A 22395-nucleotide genomic window follows, 5' to 3' on the forward strand; every position below is an offset into this window, starting at 1 on the left:
TATTATTTTGTAGATAGATAGAGTTTGGTAGTGAGGTGACCATTATTGGTATTTTGTAGACAGAGTTTGTTAGCGAAGTGACTATTTTTATTTTGTAGATAGATACAGTTTGGTAATAAAGGACAGGGACAAGTCACTATCGTTGTAATCGTTTTCTATAAACTACAGGACTTAAAGTCCTCTAACAATGGAAATCACAAGTTATGATTAAATTGTCCTTTTTGACAATATGACCTAGTTTGAATGGTACATTATGTATTTGTTGACAATTTGACCTAGTTTGTATCGTATTTGTTGTCAATGACCTAGTTTGAATCATACTTGTCAATATGACCTAATTCGAATCGTATTTGTTGACAATTGGACCTACTTTGAATTGTCTTTATTTACAATATGACCTAAATTAGATGATATTTGTTGTCAATATGACATAGTTTGAATCATATTTGTTGTCAATATGACCTAGTTTGAAATGTCTTTCCGTTGATGTGGCCTATTTTGAATGCATGTCTATCTACTTCTGTTGTAGATTATACAGGTATGATATCTGTTGTAGATGATACAGGTATGATATCTGTTGTAGATGATACAGGTATGATATCTGTTGTAGATTATACAGGTATGATATCTGTTGTAGATGATACAGGTATGATATCTGATGTAGTATACAGGTATGATATATGTTGTAGTATACAGGTATGATATCTGTTGTAGTACACAGGTATGATATCTGTTGTAGATTATACAGGTATGATATCTGTTGTAGATTATACAGGTATGATATCTGTTGTAGTATACAGGTATGATATCTGTTGTAGATTATACAGGTATGATATCTGTTGTAGTACACAGGTATTATATCTGTTGTAGATTATACAGGTATGATATCTGTTGTAGTACACAGGTATGATATCTGTTGTAGTATACAGGTATGATATCTGTTGTAGATTATACAGGTATGATATCTGTTGTAGTACACAGGTATGATATCTGTTGTAGTATACAGGTATGATATCTGTTGTAGATTATACAGGTATGATATCTGTTGTAGTACACAGGTACGATATCTGTTGTAGATTATACAGGTATGATATCTGTTGTAGATTATACAGGTATGATATCTGTTGTAGTACACAGGTATGATGTCTGTTGTAATACACAGGTATGATATCTGATGTAGTATACAGGTATGATATATGTTGAAGTACACAGGTATGATATCTGTTGTAGATTATAAAGGTATGATATCTGTTGTAGTACACAGGTATGATATATGTTGTAGATTATACAGGTATGATATCTGTTGTAGTACACAGGTATGATATCTGTTGTAGTATACAGGTATGATATCTGTTGTAGATTATACAGGTATGATATCTGTTGTAGATTATACAGGTATGATATCTGTTGTAGTACACAGGTATGATATCTGTTGTAGATTATACAGGTATGATATCTGTTGTAGATTATACAGGTATGATATCTGTTGTAGTACACAGGTATGATATCTGTTGTAGATTATACAGGTATGATATCTGTTGTAGATTATACAGGTATGATATCTGTTGTAGTACACAGGTATGATATCTGTTGTAGATTATACAGGTATGATATCTGTTGTAGATTATACAGGTATGATATCTGTTGTAGTACACAGGTATGATGTCTGTTGTAATACACAGGTATGATATCTGATGTAGTATACAGGTATGATATATGTTGTAGTACACAGGTATGATATCTGTTGTAGATTATAAAGGTATGATATCTGTTGTAGTACACAGGTATGATATATGTTGTAGATTATACAGGTATGATATCTGTTGTAGTACACAGGTATGATATCTGTTGTAGTATACAGGTATGATATCTGTTGTAGATTATACAGGTATGATATCTGTTGTAGATTATACAGGTATGATATCTGTTGTAGTACACAGGTATGATATCTGTTGTAGTATACAGGTATGATATCTGTTGTAGATTATACAGGTATGATATCTGTTGTAGATGATACAGGTATGATATCTGTTGTAGTACACAGGTATGATATCTGTTGTAGTACACAGGTATGATATATGTTGTAGTACACAGGTATGATATCTGTTGTAGTATACAGGTATGATATCTGATGTAGATGATACAGGTATGATATCTGTTGTAGATTATACAGGTATGATATCTGTTGTAGTACACAGGTATGCTATCTGTTGTAGTACACAGGTATGATATCTGTCGTAGTACACAGGTATGATATCTGTTGTAGATTATATAGGTATGATATATGTTGTAGTACACAGGTATGATATATGTTGTAGTACACAGGTATGATATCTGTTGTAGATTATACAGGTATGATATATGTTGTAGTACACAGGTATGATATCTGTCGTAGTACACAGGTATGATATCTGTTGTAGATTATACAGGTATGATATATGTTGTAGTACACAGGTATGATATCTGTTGTAGATTATACAGGTATGATATCTGTTGTAGATTATACAGGTATGATATCTGTTGTAGATTATACAGGTATGATATATGTTGTAGTACACAGGTATGATATCTGTTGTAGATGATACAGGTATGATATATGTTGTAGTATACAGGTGTGATATCTGTTGTAGTACACAGGTATGATATCTGTTGTAGTACACAGGTATGCTATCTGTTGTAGATTATACAGGTATGATATCTGTTGTAGATTATACAGGTATGATATCTGTTGTAGTACACAGGTATGATATCTGTTGTAGTACACAGGTATGATATCTGTTGTAGTACACAGGTGTGATATCTGTTGTAGATTATACAGGTATGATATATGTTGTAGTACACAGGTATGATATCTGTTGTAGATGATACAGGTATGATATCTGTTGTAGATTATACAGGTATGATAAGTGTTGTAGATTATACAGGTATGATATCTGTTGTAGTACACAGGTATGATATCTGTTGTAGTACACAGGTATGATATCTGTTGTAGTACACAGGTATGATATCTGTTGTAGTATACAGGTATGATAAGTGTTGTAGATTATACAGGTATGATATCTGTTGTAGTACACAGGTATGATATCTGTTGTAGATTATACAGGTATGATATCTGTTGTAGTACACAGGTATGATATCTGTTGTAGATTATACAGGTATGATATATGTTGTAGTACACAGGTATGATATCTGTTGTAGTACACAGGTATGATATCTGATGTAGATTATACAGGTATGATATCTGTTGTAGATTATACAGGTATGATATCTGTTGTAGTACACAGGTATGATATCTGTTGTAGTACACAGGTATGATATCTGTTGTAGATTATACAGGTATGATATCTGTTGTAGTACACAGGTATGATATCTGTTGTAGATTATACAGGTATTATATCTGTTGTAGATGATACAGGTATGATATCTGTCGTAGATTATACAGGTATTATATCTGTTGTAGATGATACAGGTATGATATCTGTTGTAGATTATACAGGTATTATATCTGTTGTAGATGATACAGGTATGATATCTGTTGTAGATTATACAAGTATTATATCTGTTGTAGATGATACAGGTATGATATCTGTTGTAGATTATACAGGTATTATATATGTTGTAGTACACAGGTATGATATCTGTTGTAGTACACAGGTATGATATCTGTTGTAGTATACAGGTATGATATCTGATGTAGATGATACAGGTATGATATCTGTTGTAGATGATACAGGTATTATATCTGTTGTAGATTATACAGGTATGATATCTGTTGTAGATGATACAGGTATGATATCTTTTGTAGATTATACAGGTATGATATCTGTTGTAGATTATACAGGTATGATATCTGTTGTAGATTATACAGGTATTATATCTGTTGTAGATTATACAGGTATGATATCTGTTGTAGATGATACAGGTATTATATCTGTTGTAGTACACAGGTTTAAGATGCAATAATTCCAATAATACAAAGTAATGAAGGATGACAAATAAAAATATTTTAGGCGGCCTACGTGCGCGTGATTCTAATGACAGTCGTGTTTGGTGGGACTCGGATGTAATGTCTGTAAAGATTAGTATCCTAACCTTGATAGTTTTCGTCTTCCAACGACACGTGTTATATTCATAGCTGATTGGCCGATAATTACACGGATGAGCAGATGACGAGTGTACACGGGAAGTACATGTTTCTCAATCATCACCTGTTTCTATGGTAATGATTAGGTATACAGAGGACATCATACATGTAATACAACCGCGACTCCTTCCTCATGATCAACACAACCGAGGAACCACACCTCGGCACACGTGCTCGTCCTTCTCCTCAGGGACTTGGGACAAAACCACAATCTCCTATTCAACGTTCGTACATGTTTTAACCAGATCGAGGGTTGGAATTTATGCAAATTCATTGTGCTTTCCTTAATTCAAAGGGAGACGGGATCGATGAATTTAAAGTACCAAAGGACATGCTGCTTTAATCGATATTGTACATTTCGAAATGCCTAAAATAGAAATAAGATTCTGTCGATGGAGATATAATGAAATATTCCCTCGTCTGTGTGACAATTCCATTTACGTTAATCGACAGTTGCCGTTAAACCATTTAGGCAAGATGGTCGCCTTCAGGAAGCTAAGCCTCCGTTACGCCAGGCGACGGGGACTTTGAGCTATATAGCAGTGAAGAAACGAAACAATCGTCAACATGTGTCCATCATTTTATTCCATGCTGGTTTCGGTGTGGAAACATGGAACAAAACGCCACGAGAACAAAAGATATCACTAATGCAAAAAATATATTATTTAATTTAACGTAAATTATCTTCGCCTCTCCCTATATATATATATATATCTTCTTGCGTGTTTGATTTTGAGTTATTTGAAAGTGTGGCATAGTTTTATGACGTCATTATCGCGTCAAACGTTCAATGTCTCAAAATGGCTACTTCATAAAATTACAAAGGGCGCGAAACAAACAGTATGACTGTTGACGAAGGAAAATAAATAAATATATCTGATGATTCTGGGACTGTATACATCACCACTAATATTGTAGTAGATCCAGAAAAATAAGTCAGCACAATAAATAAAACCGAAATTAACAAATATCTCTAAACATCAACCTTCATGTTGTCTACAAATCCAAAACAAAATCGAAAAGTTGAGGGTCAATGATTAAAATCTGCTGGTTATAGGGAATAGTAAGTTATCCCTTCACTAACATCACTTCCGTACCGACTGACGAAATATCCCTCACGTAGAGCCAGACATCCTTCCACCTTAATTCCCAAAGCATGACGTTAATCCATTTTGCAATCTTTTCACAAAACATACTCCTTGTCGGTATTCACTTATACGATGTTAAAAAAATCAGTTTGTCGCAAAAGTCGATTGAACATGATGGACGAGAACTCAGCCTTACTGTGACGAAGCAGGGCGTGTCACATCGATAACAAGACACGCTTGAAACCTCCCACACATGGGGTTATATTCCCCAACCACGACTTACCAAGCATATTATCACACACCCCGCGGTTCGGAGGTAATCCTTCACCATTTGTATGGAATAATGCACAATCCGTTGTCACTCGAAATAGGCTGATTTCTAATTTCACAGAAAGGACATGGCATCAATGACACATATCCTCTCGTACAAACACTTGTAACATTTTAGGGAGACGAAAATGAGCGACATTGAAGATAATGAGAGGCACGGAAGTCTCAATAACTCCATCTCATGGGCACTGTTCGTAATAGTGTATCCGAGATAACTTATCGTAAACAAATCATGACGTGTACAATATGATGAACACAAATGGCAATGACTGCAGGTTTGATAGACGGAGTGAAGCCTGGCGTACATGATGACGTCACTTGCGACGTCACATGATGACGTCACTTGCGACGTCAAAGGCGAGACTGAATAAATAAGAAGATATGTTGGAAGTAAAACTAGGAATCGTACCATCCGATGTCGACACAAAGAACACGCTGACAATGTCCTCCTGTCTGATAATCTTACTTGGAAGGTTCGCCTCAAATAAAACTGCTAGCATGTCGAAAGCTTCCACTATTGATATAATATGGTGTATGGAGATGAATACTTAGGTACAAGCAAACGGACATGAGTGATAATGGCTGTGTCCAGTTAAATGTCCAGGCGATGCTACATGACGCTACAGCACTTCTTTTGTTTCTTTTTGTCTTTAGCATCTCCAATGACGGTGAGACCGTCTGACTGACCCCCACCCACCTCCACCTTAACAGCTGTCGGAGACACGGTATCGTCTATTTTACCATTCTGTCGAGCTTTAGCGTTTGGAGCAGTGTTCACAGGAGCTGAAGTTTGTGGGGAAAGTTCTTCCTCCACAACTGAACAGTCTTTTCCATTCCCAGGAAAGTTAGGTTGTGATTTTGTCTCTGACGTCACTTCCCCATCCGGTGTATCGCCTGTTTCATCACTTAAGATGAATCTATCCCGGATTATCGTTGCTTTCTGTAAAATTTCCTCGGCTTCTTTGCAGAGATCACTTCCGGGGACGAATGGATTATCTCGGCTTTCCAAGCTGTCAACGAAAAACAAAGTTGATTAACTGTTTCATATATAACTCACGTGGATAAGATGTTACATATTTCAGGAAAGGTAATTTAACACTTGAGCTCGTGGGAAGCAAGTAATTGATGTGATATTGTACTAACAAATTGATACTATGAGTCTAGAAAAAGTTATTTTCCTGTAATAATTAAGAAGAAAGAAATCAATATTATAAATGACAGACGAATTATGTGCGGTTTTTTATAATGTAACAACGTTAACGTTGTGTGATGGCCTCCCCTATCCGATCTATGTTAACATTGTGTGATGGCCTCCCCTATCCAATCTATGTTAACGTTGTGTGATGGCCTCCCCTATCCAATCTATGTTAACGTTGTGTGATGGCCTCCCCTATCCAATCTATGTTAACATTGTGTGATGGCCTCCCCTATCCAATCTATGTTAACATTGTGTGATGGCCTCCCCTATCCGATCTATGTTAACGTTGTGTGATGGCCTCCCCTATCCGATCTATGTTAACGTTGTGTGATGGCCTCCCCTATCCAATCTATGTTAACATTGTGTGATGGCCTCCCCTATCCAATCTATGTTAACGTTGTGTGATGGCCTCCCCTATCCGATCTATGTTAACATTGTGTGATTGCCCCCCCTATCCAATCTATGTTAACAATGCATTCAGTTGACCTGGCAATAATAAGACGTCAGATTTGAGCTACGTTAAGTCAACGCTTTGTAAACCACCACATAAAACACACAATACAGCTCTGCATCAAACATTTAAATGATTATGATTTTCTCCAAATTGTTTCAGAAAAATAATATAACTTTTTGAAAACTAGCGCGTAACAAGGTGTGATGATTTAACGACAGATTGCTACAGATATACTAGGATAGCTAATCTATCTGTTTAGTTATACATATATATTATATAACGAATGGAATTTGGTTCACCGTCCCGGGGGTGCTATCAGCTGATCTGTGTAATACTGGGATTGCGTAATGTCAGGAAAATCTGCTCTAACAACAGACGGAATAGTTAAGAAAATATCCAGATATCTAAACATCCCGATCTGTATTGGCGCAATAGAATCAATATCGCGGATTATATCTAAAATGTTATATCAAGGTTACCATAATCCACGCCGTGAAGGCTCGCTCACTCATAAGGAAACAGTTACAAAATATCAACGACCCAAAGATTTTAGCATATACATGCATCATAATTCAACAAAACATGGGAAACATTAAGCGCTAATAAACAGTCACGTGTATTATGCCAACATTCAAACAAACAACCATTATATACAAGATCACAAAGAAATATGTGTATGACTTGATATACTTATACAGCGGAGACCGCTATGCTGATATTAATCATGTGCATAGTTTGGACCCATAATATCAACAGTTCTAAAACATACGCCATAAAAATAGCTTGGTTGCATGTGTGAATCGTTTTGTCAGGCAAATGTTTGTGTGAGACAATGCCAGCTGTATAGACAGTGGTAACTAGGACTACACGCCAGGGCAAAACACAAAGTATGTGTTCTATGAACATTAACTAGCGCGCGCGTACAGTAGCCATGACAATACGCGGGAACAGAACAACGTTAACGGTTATGATTAGCTCTTAGGAATATTTCATCACTCCCTAGTAAACATATCACCGAATTACTCGGCGCACCGGAACTTGTATTTTAGGAAAGCAAATAAAGAATTGTTGAATTAATTACCATAGGTTGGATTACATCGAGGGGCATAAGTTTGGTAGGATTACACCAAGGGGTATGGGTAAGGTCGGATTACACCAAAGGACAGCGCAATTTATTGAAACTTATTTACATGATGATTTAACAATTCATTCGTATGCTGTTTAGTGAGGTAGCCACCAGCTACTACACGTATACACGTCATCAACACGATCATTGTTGTCCATGTGAGGAGATACACCAAGTAAACAAACATATCTTGGGTGGTGATGGGCGTCAGTTGTGTACGGATGTCAAGTATGACCTTCTCTGAATGAAAGTGAAAGTAAGCACCCGTGGTGCTGTCCAGACTCCCGCTACTCGTCAGCTGTCAGGTCTATAGTCAGTCGTACAAAGTCTCAGCCGTCGGGATTAGCTCGCCACTTAGCTAGGAATTCAAGGCATGTGATTCTTATAGCGTCAGCCCACACTTTGTGTACACCAAAACACATGTCCCTCGCGAGGAGGAAAACATCGGCATGTTTCTACACCCTCCCGACAGCTGACTCAAGGTCTAGACCTATACAGCGGCGTGTAATGGACATCTACCACACAGTTCTGTGATGTTCTCTTCGGTCAATGTACAAAAACATCGCATACTACAACGGAAGGGCGATAGCTTGTCTGAACCACAGGGACTTGTTACATATCTCTAACTATACCAAGTCCCTGTGATCTGAGAAGATGTCGTATGTACAGGAGGTCAAGGTCGGACGTAATACACATGCAGTTTCGATAGAGTTTACAGGAATTATCATCAAATTGACTTCCTGTAATTTGCTGGTGGTTTTAAAACTGCATATAAGATCACTACAGGACTGTTTTTCATTACAATACACTTTATATAGAATATTGATATGGAACTAACACACCCTTATACAGAATATAGATATGGAACTAACACACCTTATACAGAATATAGATATGGAACTAACACACTTTATACAGAATATTGATATGGAACTAACACACCCTTATACAGAATATAGATATGGAACTAACACACCCTTATACAGAATATAGATATGGAACTAACACACCTTATACAGGATATAGATATGGAACTAACACCCTATACAGAATATAGATATGGAACTAACACACCTTATACAGGATATAGATACAGAACTAACACACCTTATACAGGATATAGATATGGAACTAACACACCTTATACAGAATATAGATATGGAACTAACACCTTATACAGGATATAGATATGGAACTAACACACCTGATACAGGATATAGATATGGAACTAACACACCTTATACAGGATATAGATACAGAACTAACACACCTTGTATAGAATATAGATACAGAACTAACACACCTTATACAGAATATAGATATGGAACTAACACAACTTATACAGAATATAGATACAGAACTAACACACCTTATACAGAATATAGATATGGAACTAACACCTTATACAGGATATAGATATGGAACTAACACACCCTATACAGGATATAGATATGGAACTAACACACCTTATACAGGATATAGATACAGAACTAACACACTTTATACAGAATATAGATATAGAACTAACACACCTTATACAGAATATAGATATGGAACTAACACACCTTATACAGAATATAGATATGGGACTAACACACCTTATACAGAATATAGATATAGAACTAACACACCTGATACAGAATATAGATATGGAACTAACACACCTTATACAGGATATAGATATGGAACTAACACACCTTATACAGGATATAGATATGGGACTAACACACCTTATACAGGATATAGATATGGAACTAACACACCTTATACAGGATATAGATACAGAACTAACACACCTTATACAGGATATAGATACAGAACTAACACACCTTATACAGGATATAGATACAGAACTAACACACCTTATACAGAATATAGATATGGGACTAACACACCTTATACAGAATATAGATATGGAACTAACACCTTATACAGGATATAGATATGGAACTAACACACCTTATACAGGATATAGATATAGAACTAACACCTTATATAGAATATTGATATGGAACTAACACACCTTATACAGAATATAGAAATGGAACTAACACACCCTATACAGGATATAGATACAGAACTAACACCTTATACAGAATATTGATATGGAACTAACACACCTTATACAGAATATAGATATGGAACTAACACACCTTATACAGGATATAGATATGGAACTAACACACCTTATACAGGATATAGATACAGAACTAACACACCTTATACAGAATATAGATATGGAACTAACACACCTGATACAGAATATAGATATGGAACTAACACAACTTATACAGAATATAGATATGGAACTAACACACCTTATACAGAATATAGATATGGAACTAACACCTTATACAGGATATAGATATGGAACTAACACACCTTATACAGAATATAGATATGGAACTAACACACCTTATACAGAATATAGATATGGAACTAACACCTTATACAGAATATAGATATGGAACTAACACCTTATACAGGATATAGATATGGAACTAACACACCTTATACAGAATATAGATATGGAACTAACACACCTTATACAGAATATAGATATGGAACTAACACACCCTATACAGGATATAGATATGGAACTAACACCTTATACAGGATATAGATATGGAACTAACACACCTTATACAGGATATAGATATAGAACTAACACCTTATATAGAATATTGATATGGAACTAACACACCTTATACAGAATACAGAAATGGAACTAACACACCCTATACAGGATATAGATACAGAACTAACACCTTATACAGAATATTGATATGGAACTAACACACCTTATACAGAATATAGATATGGAACTAACACACCTTATACAGGATATAGATATGGAACTAACACACCTTATACAGGATATAGATACAGAACTAACACACCTTATACAGAATATAGATATGGAACTAACACACCTGATACAGAATATAGATATGGAACTAACACAACTTATACAGAATATAGATATGGAACTAACACACCTTATACAGAATATAGATATGGAACTAACACCTTATACAGGATATAGATATGGAACTAACACACCTTATACAGAATATAGATATGGAACTAACACACCTTATACAGAATATAGATATGGAACTAACACCTTATACAGAATATAGATATGGAACTAACACCTTATACAGGATATAGATATGGAACTAACACACCTTATACAGAATATAGATATGGAACTAACACACCTTATACAGAATATAGATATGGAACTAACACACCCTATACAGGATATAGATATGGAACTAACACACCCTATACAGAATATAGATATGGAACTAACACACCCTATACAGGATATAGATATGGAACTAACACACCTTATACAGAATATAGATATGGAACTAACACACCTTATACAGAATATAGATATGGAACTAACACACCCTATACAGGATATAGATATGGAACTAACACACCCTATACAGAATATAGATATGGAACTAACACACCCTATACAGGATATAGATATGGAACTAACACACCTTATACAGGATATAGATACAGAACTAACACACCTTGTATAGAATATAGATACAGAACTAACACACCTTATACAGAATATAGATATGGAACTAACACACCTTATACAGGATATAGATACAGAACTAACACACCTTATACAGGATATAGATACAGAACTAACACACCTTATACAGAATATAGATATGGAACTAACACACCTTATACAGGATATAGATATGGAACTAACACACTTTATACAGAATATAGATATGGAACTAACACACCTTATACAGGATATAGATATGGGACTAACACACCTTATACAGGATATAGATACAGAACTAACACACCTTATACAGAATATAGATATGGAACTAACACACCTTATACAGGATATAGATATGGAACTAACACACCTTATACAGGATATAGATACAGAACTAACACAACTTATACAGGATATAGATATAGAACTAACACACCTTATACAGGATATAGATATGGAACTAACACCTTATACAGAATATAGATATGGAACTAACACACCTTATACAGAATATAGATATGGAACTAACACACCTTATACAGGATATAGATATGGAACTAACACACCTTATACAGAATATACATACAGAACTAACACACCTTATACAGGATATAGATATGGAACTAACACACCTTATACAGGATATAGATATGGGACTTGACTTGATTTGATGTGTGTGGCCAATGCATTGACACGACCCTCACAGTAACCACCAGACATCTATTGTATCACTCAGGATTAGATATTTTATTCAAATATCCTATGATTTTTGTTCAACCTTTTAAATAGTAATCGGTTTACTACTTAAAATAGATCGCGGCCACAATCGATACCCATGTCGTCTGCTCGTCTCCTCCCGCCATGTTTTCTGAGAGTCGTGGGATTATAGTATCAGTCGGTAACACAGAGACCGTCGTAGTTAAGTCAGACGATAGCGGCACGAATATCATGAATAATGATCACAAGACTTAATAAATACGTCTACAGAAAAGATTTAGATAATTCGAACAGAAATCAAAAGATGAAAATGCTTGTATTGTTGATTATATATATTTATACAGAATACATAGCTATATCAATAGAAAAGAAAGAGAGATATGTGATTGGTATGTTGAGGCGTTTACCAGGCTTCGATCACCGGTTGCTGTGACGATGGTCGACAGTTTCCATACTATTTGATGTGACCATCGAATAACATTTCAGTTTGACAGCCAGCGGACGAGAGGGACTATCGAACAGGAATATCGTACATGAATATCGTAACAGGAATATCGTAACAGGAATATCGTAACATGAATATCGTAACAGGAATATCGTAACACGAATATCGTAACACAAATATCGTAACAGCAATATCGTAACAGGAATATCGTACAGGAATATCGTAACACGAATATCGTACAGGAATATCGTAACAGGAATATCGTAACACGAATATCGTACAGGAATATCGTAACAGGAATATCGTAACACGAATATCGTAACACGAATATCGTAACACGAATATCGTAACAGGAATATCGTAACAGGAATATCGTAACACGAATATCGTAACACGAATATCGTAACAGGAATATCGTAACACGAATATCGTAACACGAATATCGTAACACGAATATCGTACAGGAATATCGTACAGGAATATCGTACAGGAATATCGTACATGAATATCGTAACACGAATATCGTAACAGGAATATCGTAACAGGAATATCGTAACATGAATATCGTAACAGGAATATCGTAACACGAATATCGTAACACAAATATCGTACAGGAATATCGTAACAGGAATATCGTACAGGAATATCGTAACAGGAATATCGTAACAGGAATATCGTACAGGAATATCCTAACAGGAATATCGTAACAGGAATATCGTACAGGAATATCGTAACACGAATATCGTAACAGGAATATCGTAACAGGAATATCGTACAGGAATATCGTACAGGAATATCGTAACACAAATATCGTAACACGAATATCGTACAGGAATATCGTACAGGAATATCGTACAGGAATATCGTAACAGGAATATCGTACAGGAATATCGTAACACAAATATCGTACAGGAATATCGTAACAATATCGTAACAGGAATATCGTACAGGAATATCGTACAGGAATATCGTACAGGAATATCGAATGAACGGTTCAGGAATGATTGAGGGGGCAAAATGAACCATCCATGTCGTAACACAACTTCCGGTTACGTACAGCCTTACATGAACATGACCTGTCGGCAAACACTATGATTTGCCATGAAGATGTGGATTAATATAAGTGTCATGCAACCTTTCAACACGGACCGCAACATGGAATTTCTTTGTATCGATAACTTTAAAACACTATCCTGTCGGTACCCAAGGAAAGAGGACTAACAAACCCAACTCTACACCGAGGGACGGGGACTAACACAATATATATATTGAGATAAGCCCCAGAAACATATTACCCAACGCAACTGGTTTCTGGAAAGCTCGTTAAAACAACTTGTAACTATGGGGTAAAATTGGAGATGTGGACTGGCATGGTCACCTGTTGTAGTACGGTTAGTGTGTACAGCAAGCCCGACCCTGGATACTTACTGACACAGGGGCCGGTTAGTGTGTACAGCAAGCCCGACCCCGGATACTTACTGACACAGGGGCCGGTTAGTGTGTACAGCAAGCCCGAACCTGGATACTTACTGACACAGGGGCCGGTTAGTGTGTACAGCAAGCCCGACCCTGAATACTTACTGACACAGGGGCCGGTAAGCCCGACCCTGAATACTTACTGACACAGGGGCCGGTTAGTGTGTACAGCAAGCCCGACCCTGAATACTTACTGACACAGGGGCCGGTTATTATGTACAGTACGCCCGACCCTGAATACTTACTGACACAGGGGCCGGTTATTGTGCACAGTACGCCCGACCCTGAATACTTACTGACAAAGGGGCCGGTTAGTGTGTACAGGAAGCCCGACTCTGAATACTTACTGACACAGGGGCCGGTGAATATGTACAGTAAGCCCGACCCTGAATACTTACTGACACAGGGGCCGGTAAGCCCGACCCTGAATACTTACTGACACAGGGGCCGGTAAGCCCGACCCTGAATACTTACTGACACAGGGGCCGGTTAGTGTGTACAGCAAGCCCGACCCTGAATACTTACTGACACAGGGGCCGGTAAGCCCGACCCTGAATTCTTACTGACACAGGGGCCGGTTAGTGTGTACAGTAAGCCCGACCCTGAATACTTACTGACACAGGGGCCGGTAAGCCCGACCCTGAATACTTACTGACACAGGGGCCGGTAAGCCCGACCCTGAATACTTACTGACACAGGGGCCGGTAAGCCCGACCCTGAATACTTACTGACACAGGGGCCGGTAAGCCCGACCCTGAATACTTACTGACACAGGGGCCGGTGAGTGTCGGATATGTCCGTCACAAGTTGGTTCATCATCGTCCTGATTCACGTCCCCACACCTTTGTATATAACCAACTCTCACTTTAGTTCTTACTTCGAAAATGTCTGCTAAATCTCAGAACACACCTACTGAACAAGTGGAATGAAAAACGTCTGCCGCATTGCAATACACCAAAAACCATCTCTCAGAAATGGTACGGCGCTATATTAATAGATAGAGTATTTGTACGGGTCTTTTATGTCGGAGTAATATAAAGAGAGGGGGTATTTTTCTCATAACAGCAGAAATGGCATACCGCTTCTCATTCCAGTACGGCACTATGAAGAAAAGCCCGGGAACATACGGGTCAGGGGTGATCAAACGGTTGGTAATTACCAACAAGTACACGATGAGTCTGAGGCAGGGCTACATAACTCTACAACCATGTATCACAAAACAATATCTTATCAAACGTGCTAGCCAAGAACACAGAGGTATACCAGCCAATTGAAGTACTGCATGGAACTGACATACGTCAATGGCAAGTGATATATAATTGAATACTGCACATAAAGTGTGACGGACGCTTTTCTAGTATCGTATATTACATGTTTTTCTATGGTATATTACCTGTTTACCTATCGTATATTACATGTTTACCTATCGTATATTACATGTTTACCTATCGTATATTACATGTTTACCTATCGTATATTACATGCTTACCTATCGTGTATTACATATTTATCTATCGTATATTACATGCTTACCTATCGTATATTACATGTTTACCTATCGTATATTACATGTTTACCTATCGTATATTACATGTTTGCCTATCGTATAGTACATGTTTACCTATGGTATATTACATGTTTACCTATCGTGTATTACATGTTTACCTATCGTGTATTACATGTTTACCTATCGTATATTAAATGTTTACCTATCGTATATTACATGTTTACCTATCGTATATTACATGTTTACCTATCGTATATTACATGTTTACCTATCGTATATTACATGTTTACCTATCGTATATTACATGTTTACCTATCGTATATTACATGCTCACCTATCGTATAGTACATGTTTACCTATGGTATAGTACATGTTTACCTATCGTATATTACATGTTTACCTATCGTATATTACATGTTTACCTATCGTATATTACATGTTTACCTATCGTATATTACATGTTTACCTATCGTATAGTACATGTTTACCTATCGTATAGTACATGTTTACCTATCGTATATTACATGTTTACCTATCGTATATTACATGTTTACCTATGGTATATTACCTGTTTACCTATCGTATATTACATGTTTACCTATCGTATATTACATGTTTACCTATCGTATATTACATGTTTACCTATCGTATATTACATGCTCACCTATCGTATAGTACATGTTTACCTATCGTATATTACATGCTTACCTATCGTATATTACATGTTTACCTATCGTATATTACATGTTTACCTATCGTATATTACATGTTTACCTATCACAACTAATTGCACTTTATATGATAGAAAATGTCTATAGGACATAAATGTTCCCGCTGTCGCGTGACCTTTACATTAAGTTTGACAAAAAACATAAAAGAATGACGTTGTTAAGTGTTTAGATTAAATCAGTTCATGATTTTCTATATAGAGCAAGTGTGACCTTAGCCTTGACCTTGACCTTGGATCACTGAAACACAACATTGTCCAAGCTATACTCGTATTTGACCATTGTATCAATTTTGATGAAAATCTGTCAAAGACTTAAGTTGTTATTTCTATAGTATTATCTTCCATCAAAATATTTCAAGAAATGATGTACATCTATCGACCATTATCACATTGAATCGGTTGATGATTTTCTATATTTAGCAACAGCGACCTTGGGCTTGATCTTGGAACCCTTAAGCACAATAATGTCAGAATCTTAAAGTTTGATGAAACTCCATGAAAAATGTGTTGTTAAAAGCAGTTAAAATTGAAACAGTTGATGATTTTCTATATTTAGCAACAGTGACCTCGGCATTGACCTTGGAACCGTTAAACACATCGATGTCAGAAGGATACCCATTCTCGAGCTTTGTCTAAAGTTGGATGAAAATCTAGGAACACTATGTTGTTACTTAATGCTAAAATTGTTACAGTTCATGATTTTCTATATTTAGCAACAGTGACCTTGGCCTTCATCTTGAAATCCTGAAACACAACAATGGACGAGATTTTACGTCATGTTTATATAGAGAAGTCATTTCTGTGTGCTTGGACAATGTTGTAACATTAGTTACAGTGATGGAGAGTGAAGGTTGGTAATACACTGTCGGGATGGCAACTCCAACAGGTCCACTTTACTATTCCTGGTGGCTGGTGGTGCTAAGGGAGCCGAGAAAACAAGCCTAACGGCTGATTTGTCATACACATTAAAAATAAATCTAATCCAGAACATTTCTTAAACGCCGGGGACATACGTAAAATCGATATGGCGGTCATAACACCGGAAGGTTGCGCAAGGATTCTCTTCTCCGATCAGAACCGTATTTTATCAGGCTATGTTTTCTATTGCATTCATGCATCAATATTGTACACATGTTGACAGTACAAATATATAAACCAGAAATGTGGATGTTGGTGATACATGTATACATGTATAGAGAGGTGTGGATGTTTGTGATACATGAATAGAGAGGATTGGATGTTTGTGATACATGTATACATGTATAGAGAGGTGTGGATGTTTGTGATACATGTATAGAGAGGTGTGGATGTTTGTGATACATGTATAGAGAGGTGTGGATGTTGGTGATACATGTATAGAGAGGTGTGGATGTTGGTGATACATGTATAGAGAGGTGTGGATGTTTGTGATACACGTATAGAGAGGAGTGGATGTTTGTGATACATGTATAGAGAGGTGTGGATGTTTGTGATACATGTATAGAGAGGTGTGGATGTTTGTGATACATGTATAGAGAGGAGTGGATGTTTGTGATACATGTATAGAGAGGAGTGGATGTTGGTGATACATGTATAGAGAGGAGTGGATGTTTGTGATACATGTATAGAGAGGAGTGGATGTTGGTGATACATGTATAGAGAGGTGTGGATGTTTGTGATACATGTATAGAGAGGAGTGGATGTTTGTGATACATGTATAGAGAGGTGTGGATGTTTGTGATACATGTATAGAGTGGTGTGGATGTTTGTGATACACGTATAGAGAGGTGTGGATGTTAGTGATACATGTATAGAGTGGTGTGGATGTTTGTGATACATGTATAGAGAGGTGTGGATGTTTGTGATACACGTATAGAGAGGTGTGGATGTTGGTGATACACGTATAGAGAGGTGTGGATGTTGGTGATACATGTATACACGTACAGGGAGGTAAGGATAATATAAATTCTGATCAAAACTATTATTGTTATGTCACACCGCCATTGTACATAATTTGTTTGTAATAAAACGCCTGACCTGATGGTCTGACATTTCTGTTGATGCGATCTGGGAGTGTATTCGGCATCGAAATGGAGATATGGGCGTGCACGTAATAGTGAGCAAATATCTTAATTGTGCTACTGACATTTACGTTGTAGAAATCTATAGCGATGTGCATCCTCGGTCACCACACCTAGGGAAACACACAGACTGATTTAGAGGTAACCACATCCCAGAATACAAAATAGACTGGTCCGTCACCACATCCAAGAATACATAATAGACTGGCCCGGTCACCACATCTCAGATTACATAATAGACTGGCCCGGTCACCACATCCCAGAATACATAATAGACTGGTCCGGTCACCATATCTCATAATACATAATAGACTGGCCCGGTCACCACATCCCAGAAAACATAATAGACTGGTCCGGTCACCACATCCCAGAATACATAATAGACTGGTCCGGTCACTACATCCCAGAATACATAATAGACTGGTCCACTCACCACATCCCAGAATACATAATAGACTGGCCCGGTCACCACATCCCAGAATACATAATAGACTGGCCCGGTCACCACATCTCAGATTACATAATAGACTGGCCCGGTCACCACATCCCAGAATACATAATAGACTGGTCCGGTCACCATATCTCATAATACATAATAGACTGGTCCGCTCACCACCTCCCAGAATACATAATAGACTGGTCCGGTCACCACATCCCAGAATACATAATAGACTGGTCCACTCACCACATCCCAGAATACATAATAGACTGGCCCGGTCACCACATCCCAGAATACATAATAGACTGGTCCGGTCACCACATCCCAGAATACATAATAGACTGGTCCGGTCACCACATCCCAGAATACATAATAGACTGGCCCGGTCACCACATCCCAGAATACATAATAGACTGGCCCGGTCACCATACATAATAGACTGGTCCACTCACCACATCCCAGAATACATAATAGACTGGCCCGGTCACCACATCCCAGAATACATAATAGACTGGCCCGGTCACCACATCCCAGAATACATAATAGACTGGTCCGGTCACCACATCCCAGAATACATAATAGACTGGTCCGGTCACCATATCTCATAATACATAATAGACTGGTCCGCTCACCACCTCCCAGAATACATAATAGACTGGTCCGGTCACCACATCCCAGAATACATAATAGACTGGTCCACTCACCACATCCCAGAATACATAATAGACTGGCCCGGTCACCACATCCCAGAATACATAATAGACTGGTCCGGTCACCACATCCCAGAATACATAATAGACTGGTCCGGTCACCACATCCCAGAATACATAATAGACTGGCCCGGTCACCACATCCCAGAATACATAATAGACTGGCCCGGTCACCATACATAATAGACTGGTCCACTCACCACATCCCAGAATACATAATAGACTGGCCCGGTCACCACATCCCAGAATACATAATAGACTGGCCCGGTCACCACATCCCAGAATACATAATAGACTGGTCCACTCACCACATCCCAGAATACATAATAGACTGGCCCGGTCACCACATCCCAGAATACATAATAGACTGGCCTATACATGTGTTACCACTATGGACGGTTGGACCAAGTTATCTGCCAATATTACGCCCTACACTGGAATCTCAATAGATAGCGGAAATGAGAGGCGAGGCAGCCTAGTAATGATACAAAAACTAATACATTCACACATATTATACTGGGACAAAAACAGATGTACATTGGTGGGTACACATTCACACGAGTCCCATATTATACTGGGACACAAACAGATGTACATCGGTAGGTACACATCCACACGAGTCCCATATTATACTGGGACACAAACAGATGTACATTGGTAGGTACACATTCACACGAGTCCCATATTATACTGGGACACAAACAGATATACATTGGTAGGTACACAATGACACGAGTCCCATATTATACTGGGACACAAACAGATGTACATTGGTGGGTACACATTCACACAAGTCCCATATTATACTGGGACACAGACAGATGTTATTGGTGGGTACACATTCACACGAGTCCCATATTATACTGGGACACAAACAGATGTTATTGGTAGGTACACATTCACACGAGTCCCATATTATACTGGGACACAAACAGATGTTATTGGTGGATACACATTCACACGAGTCCCAAATTATACTGGGACACAAACAGATGTACATTGGTAGGTACACATTCACACGAGTCCCATATACTGGGACACAAACAGATGTTATTGGTGGGTACACATTCACACGAGTCCCATATTATACTGGGACACCAACAGATGTACATCGGTAGGTACAAATTCACACGAGTCCCATATTATACTGGGACACAAACAGATGTACACTGGAAGGTACACAATGACATGCGTCCCATATTATACTGGGACACAAATAGATGTACATTAGTAGGTACACAATGACACGCGTCCCATATTATACTGATCATAGATGTTTAATGAAGGTGTCACAGAATTTTCTGGCTACTACAAGACTACAGTTGAGTGTAGACTAAAGGTTACACAAAGTGCACTCCAAGTTTACCTGGAGTCCTATCAGGCCCCAATCCTACCTGGGTCCACATGTATCACATGTACCTGTAACCAAGTACATATATACATAATGTTTATAGATAGATGTACAGTGGAACTTCGTTAACTCGAACTCGGATAACTCGAATACCCCGCTTAACTCGAAGTACCTCGTCGGTCCCGGCCGAATTATCTCTTTATCTTAGTAAAGAAAACTCGGAAAACTCGAAGAACTCGGATAATACGAAGTCCCAACAATAAAAATCCCATTTGAAATGATCGAATAACTCGAAGTATAATTTTCGTCGATCGGTGGTAAACGCCGACATTTTTTAAGAGCTAAATTCCGTTTGTACAGTAATACTGAACATATCGGCACTACTAACCTACATGCTATTATAAGTGTTTCATAAATTCATAAAAGAAATTGTCGGTTGAATCTTATAACAACATGTTTTGGTGATAAAAAGTACAGCTTTACTTACATCAAGTAATTTCCTAAGGCGGTCACCGATATTAGTACACACGATCGTCAACAACTCATCTACCCGTTCGCTCAAGCGGAACTAATCTCCGACACACCGATAGATCTACCCGGCTGATGTTTTTACAGGTGTAGAAATGAAACAGTCACCGGCGCCTATTAAATCTTTAAACTGCTGAAACTATAGCGTAATTACTGCCAAGGTGTTCAACTTTGTTTTGTTATACCTGCCTCATAAATCCTGGTCATAAATGGAGTTCTTTTAATAGTTATATAAGATACAAGAATGTATACTCCCGCCAATTTTCTTTAATTTGTTGCGTTTAGTATGGAGTATTTTATGCGTCCAACAACGTTACGTTGTTTGGTTGAGATCTTGTTGCTTTAGTACTTAGTACAGAAGGAAGCGTTGTAATATCGCTCGGCCCGGAGTCGTACGTTCTAATTACCTCCCTTGGGTGATGCTACACGTGTTGACACGACAAACGCAAGCTACTTAAGGCCAATATGCATGTTACTGTATTTAAAGACATTCACCAATTCACCATGTAGTGAACCTACCTAGTCAGAAGTGTAACGAAGTCTCC

General features: G+C 37.6%; 1 protein-coding gene across 11 annotated transcripts in view; it reads right to left on the minus strand.

The window, feature by feature from the left end:
- Window positions 1–4708: 4708 nt before the first annotated feature.
- The window catches only part of LOC117326382, a 138459-nt gene continuing 120772 nt past the window's right edge, over window positions 4709–22395 (minus strand). For all 11 annotated transcript variants that reach the window (XM_033883126.1, XM_033883127.1, XM_033883118.1 and 8 more), the window contains one exon: window positions 4709–6572. In XM_033883126.1, coding sequence (XP_033739017.1) covers window positions 6173–6572 — 400 coding nt within the window. In that variant the 3' untranslated portion in view covers window positions 4709–6172. The remainder of the gene's footprint in view (window positions 6573–22395) is intronic.

The sequence above is a fragment of the Pecten maximus genome, chromosome 4 (assembly GCF_902652985.1).
Source record: "Pecten maximus chromosome 4, xPecMax1.1, whole genome shotgun sequence".
NCBI lineage: Eukaryota > Metazoa > Mollusca > Bivalvia > Pectinida > Pectinidae > Pecten > Pecten maximus.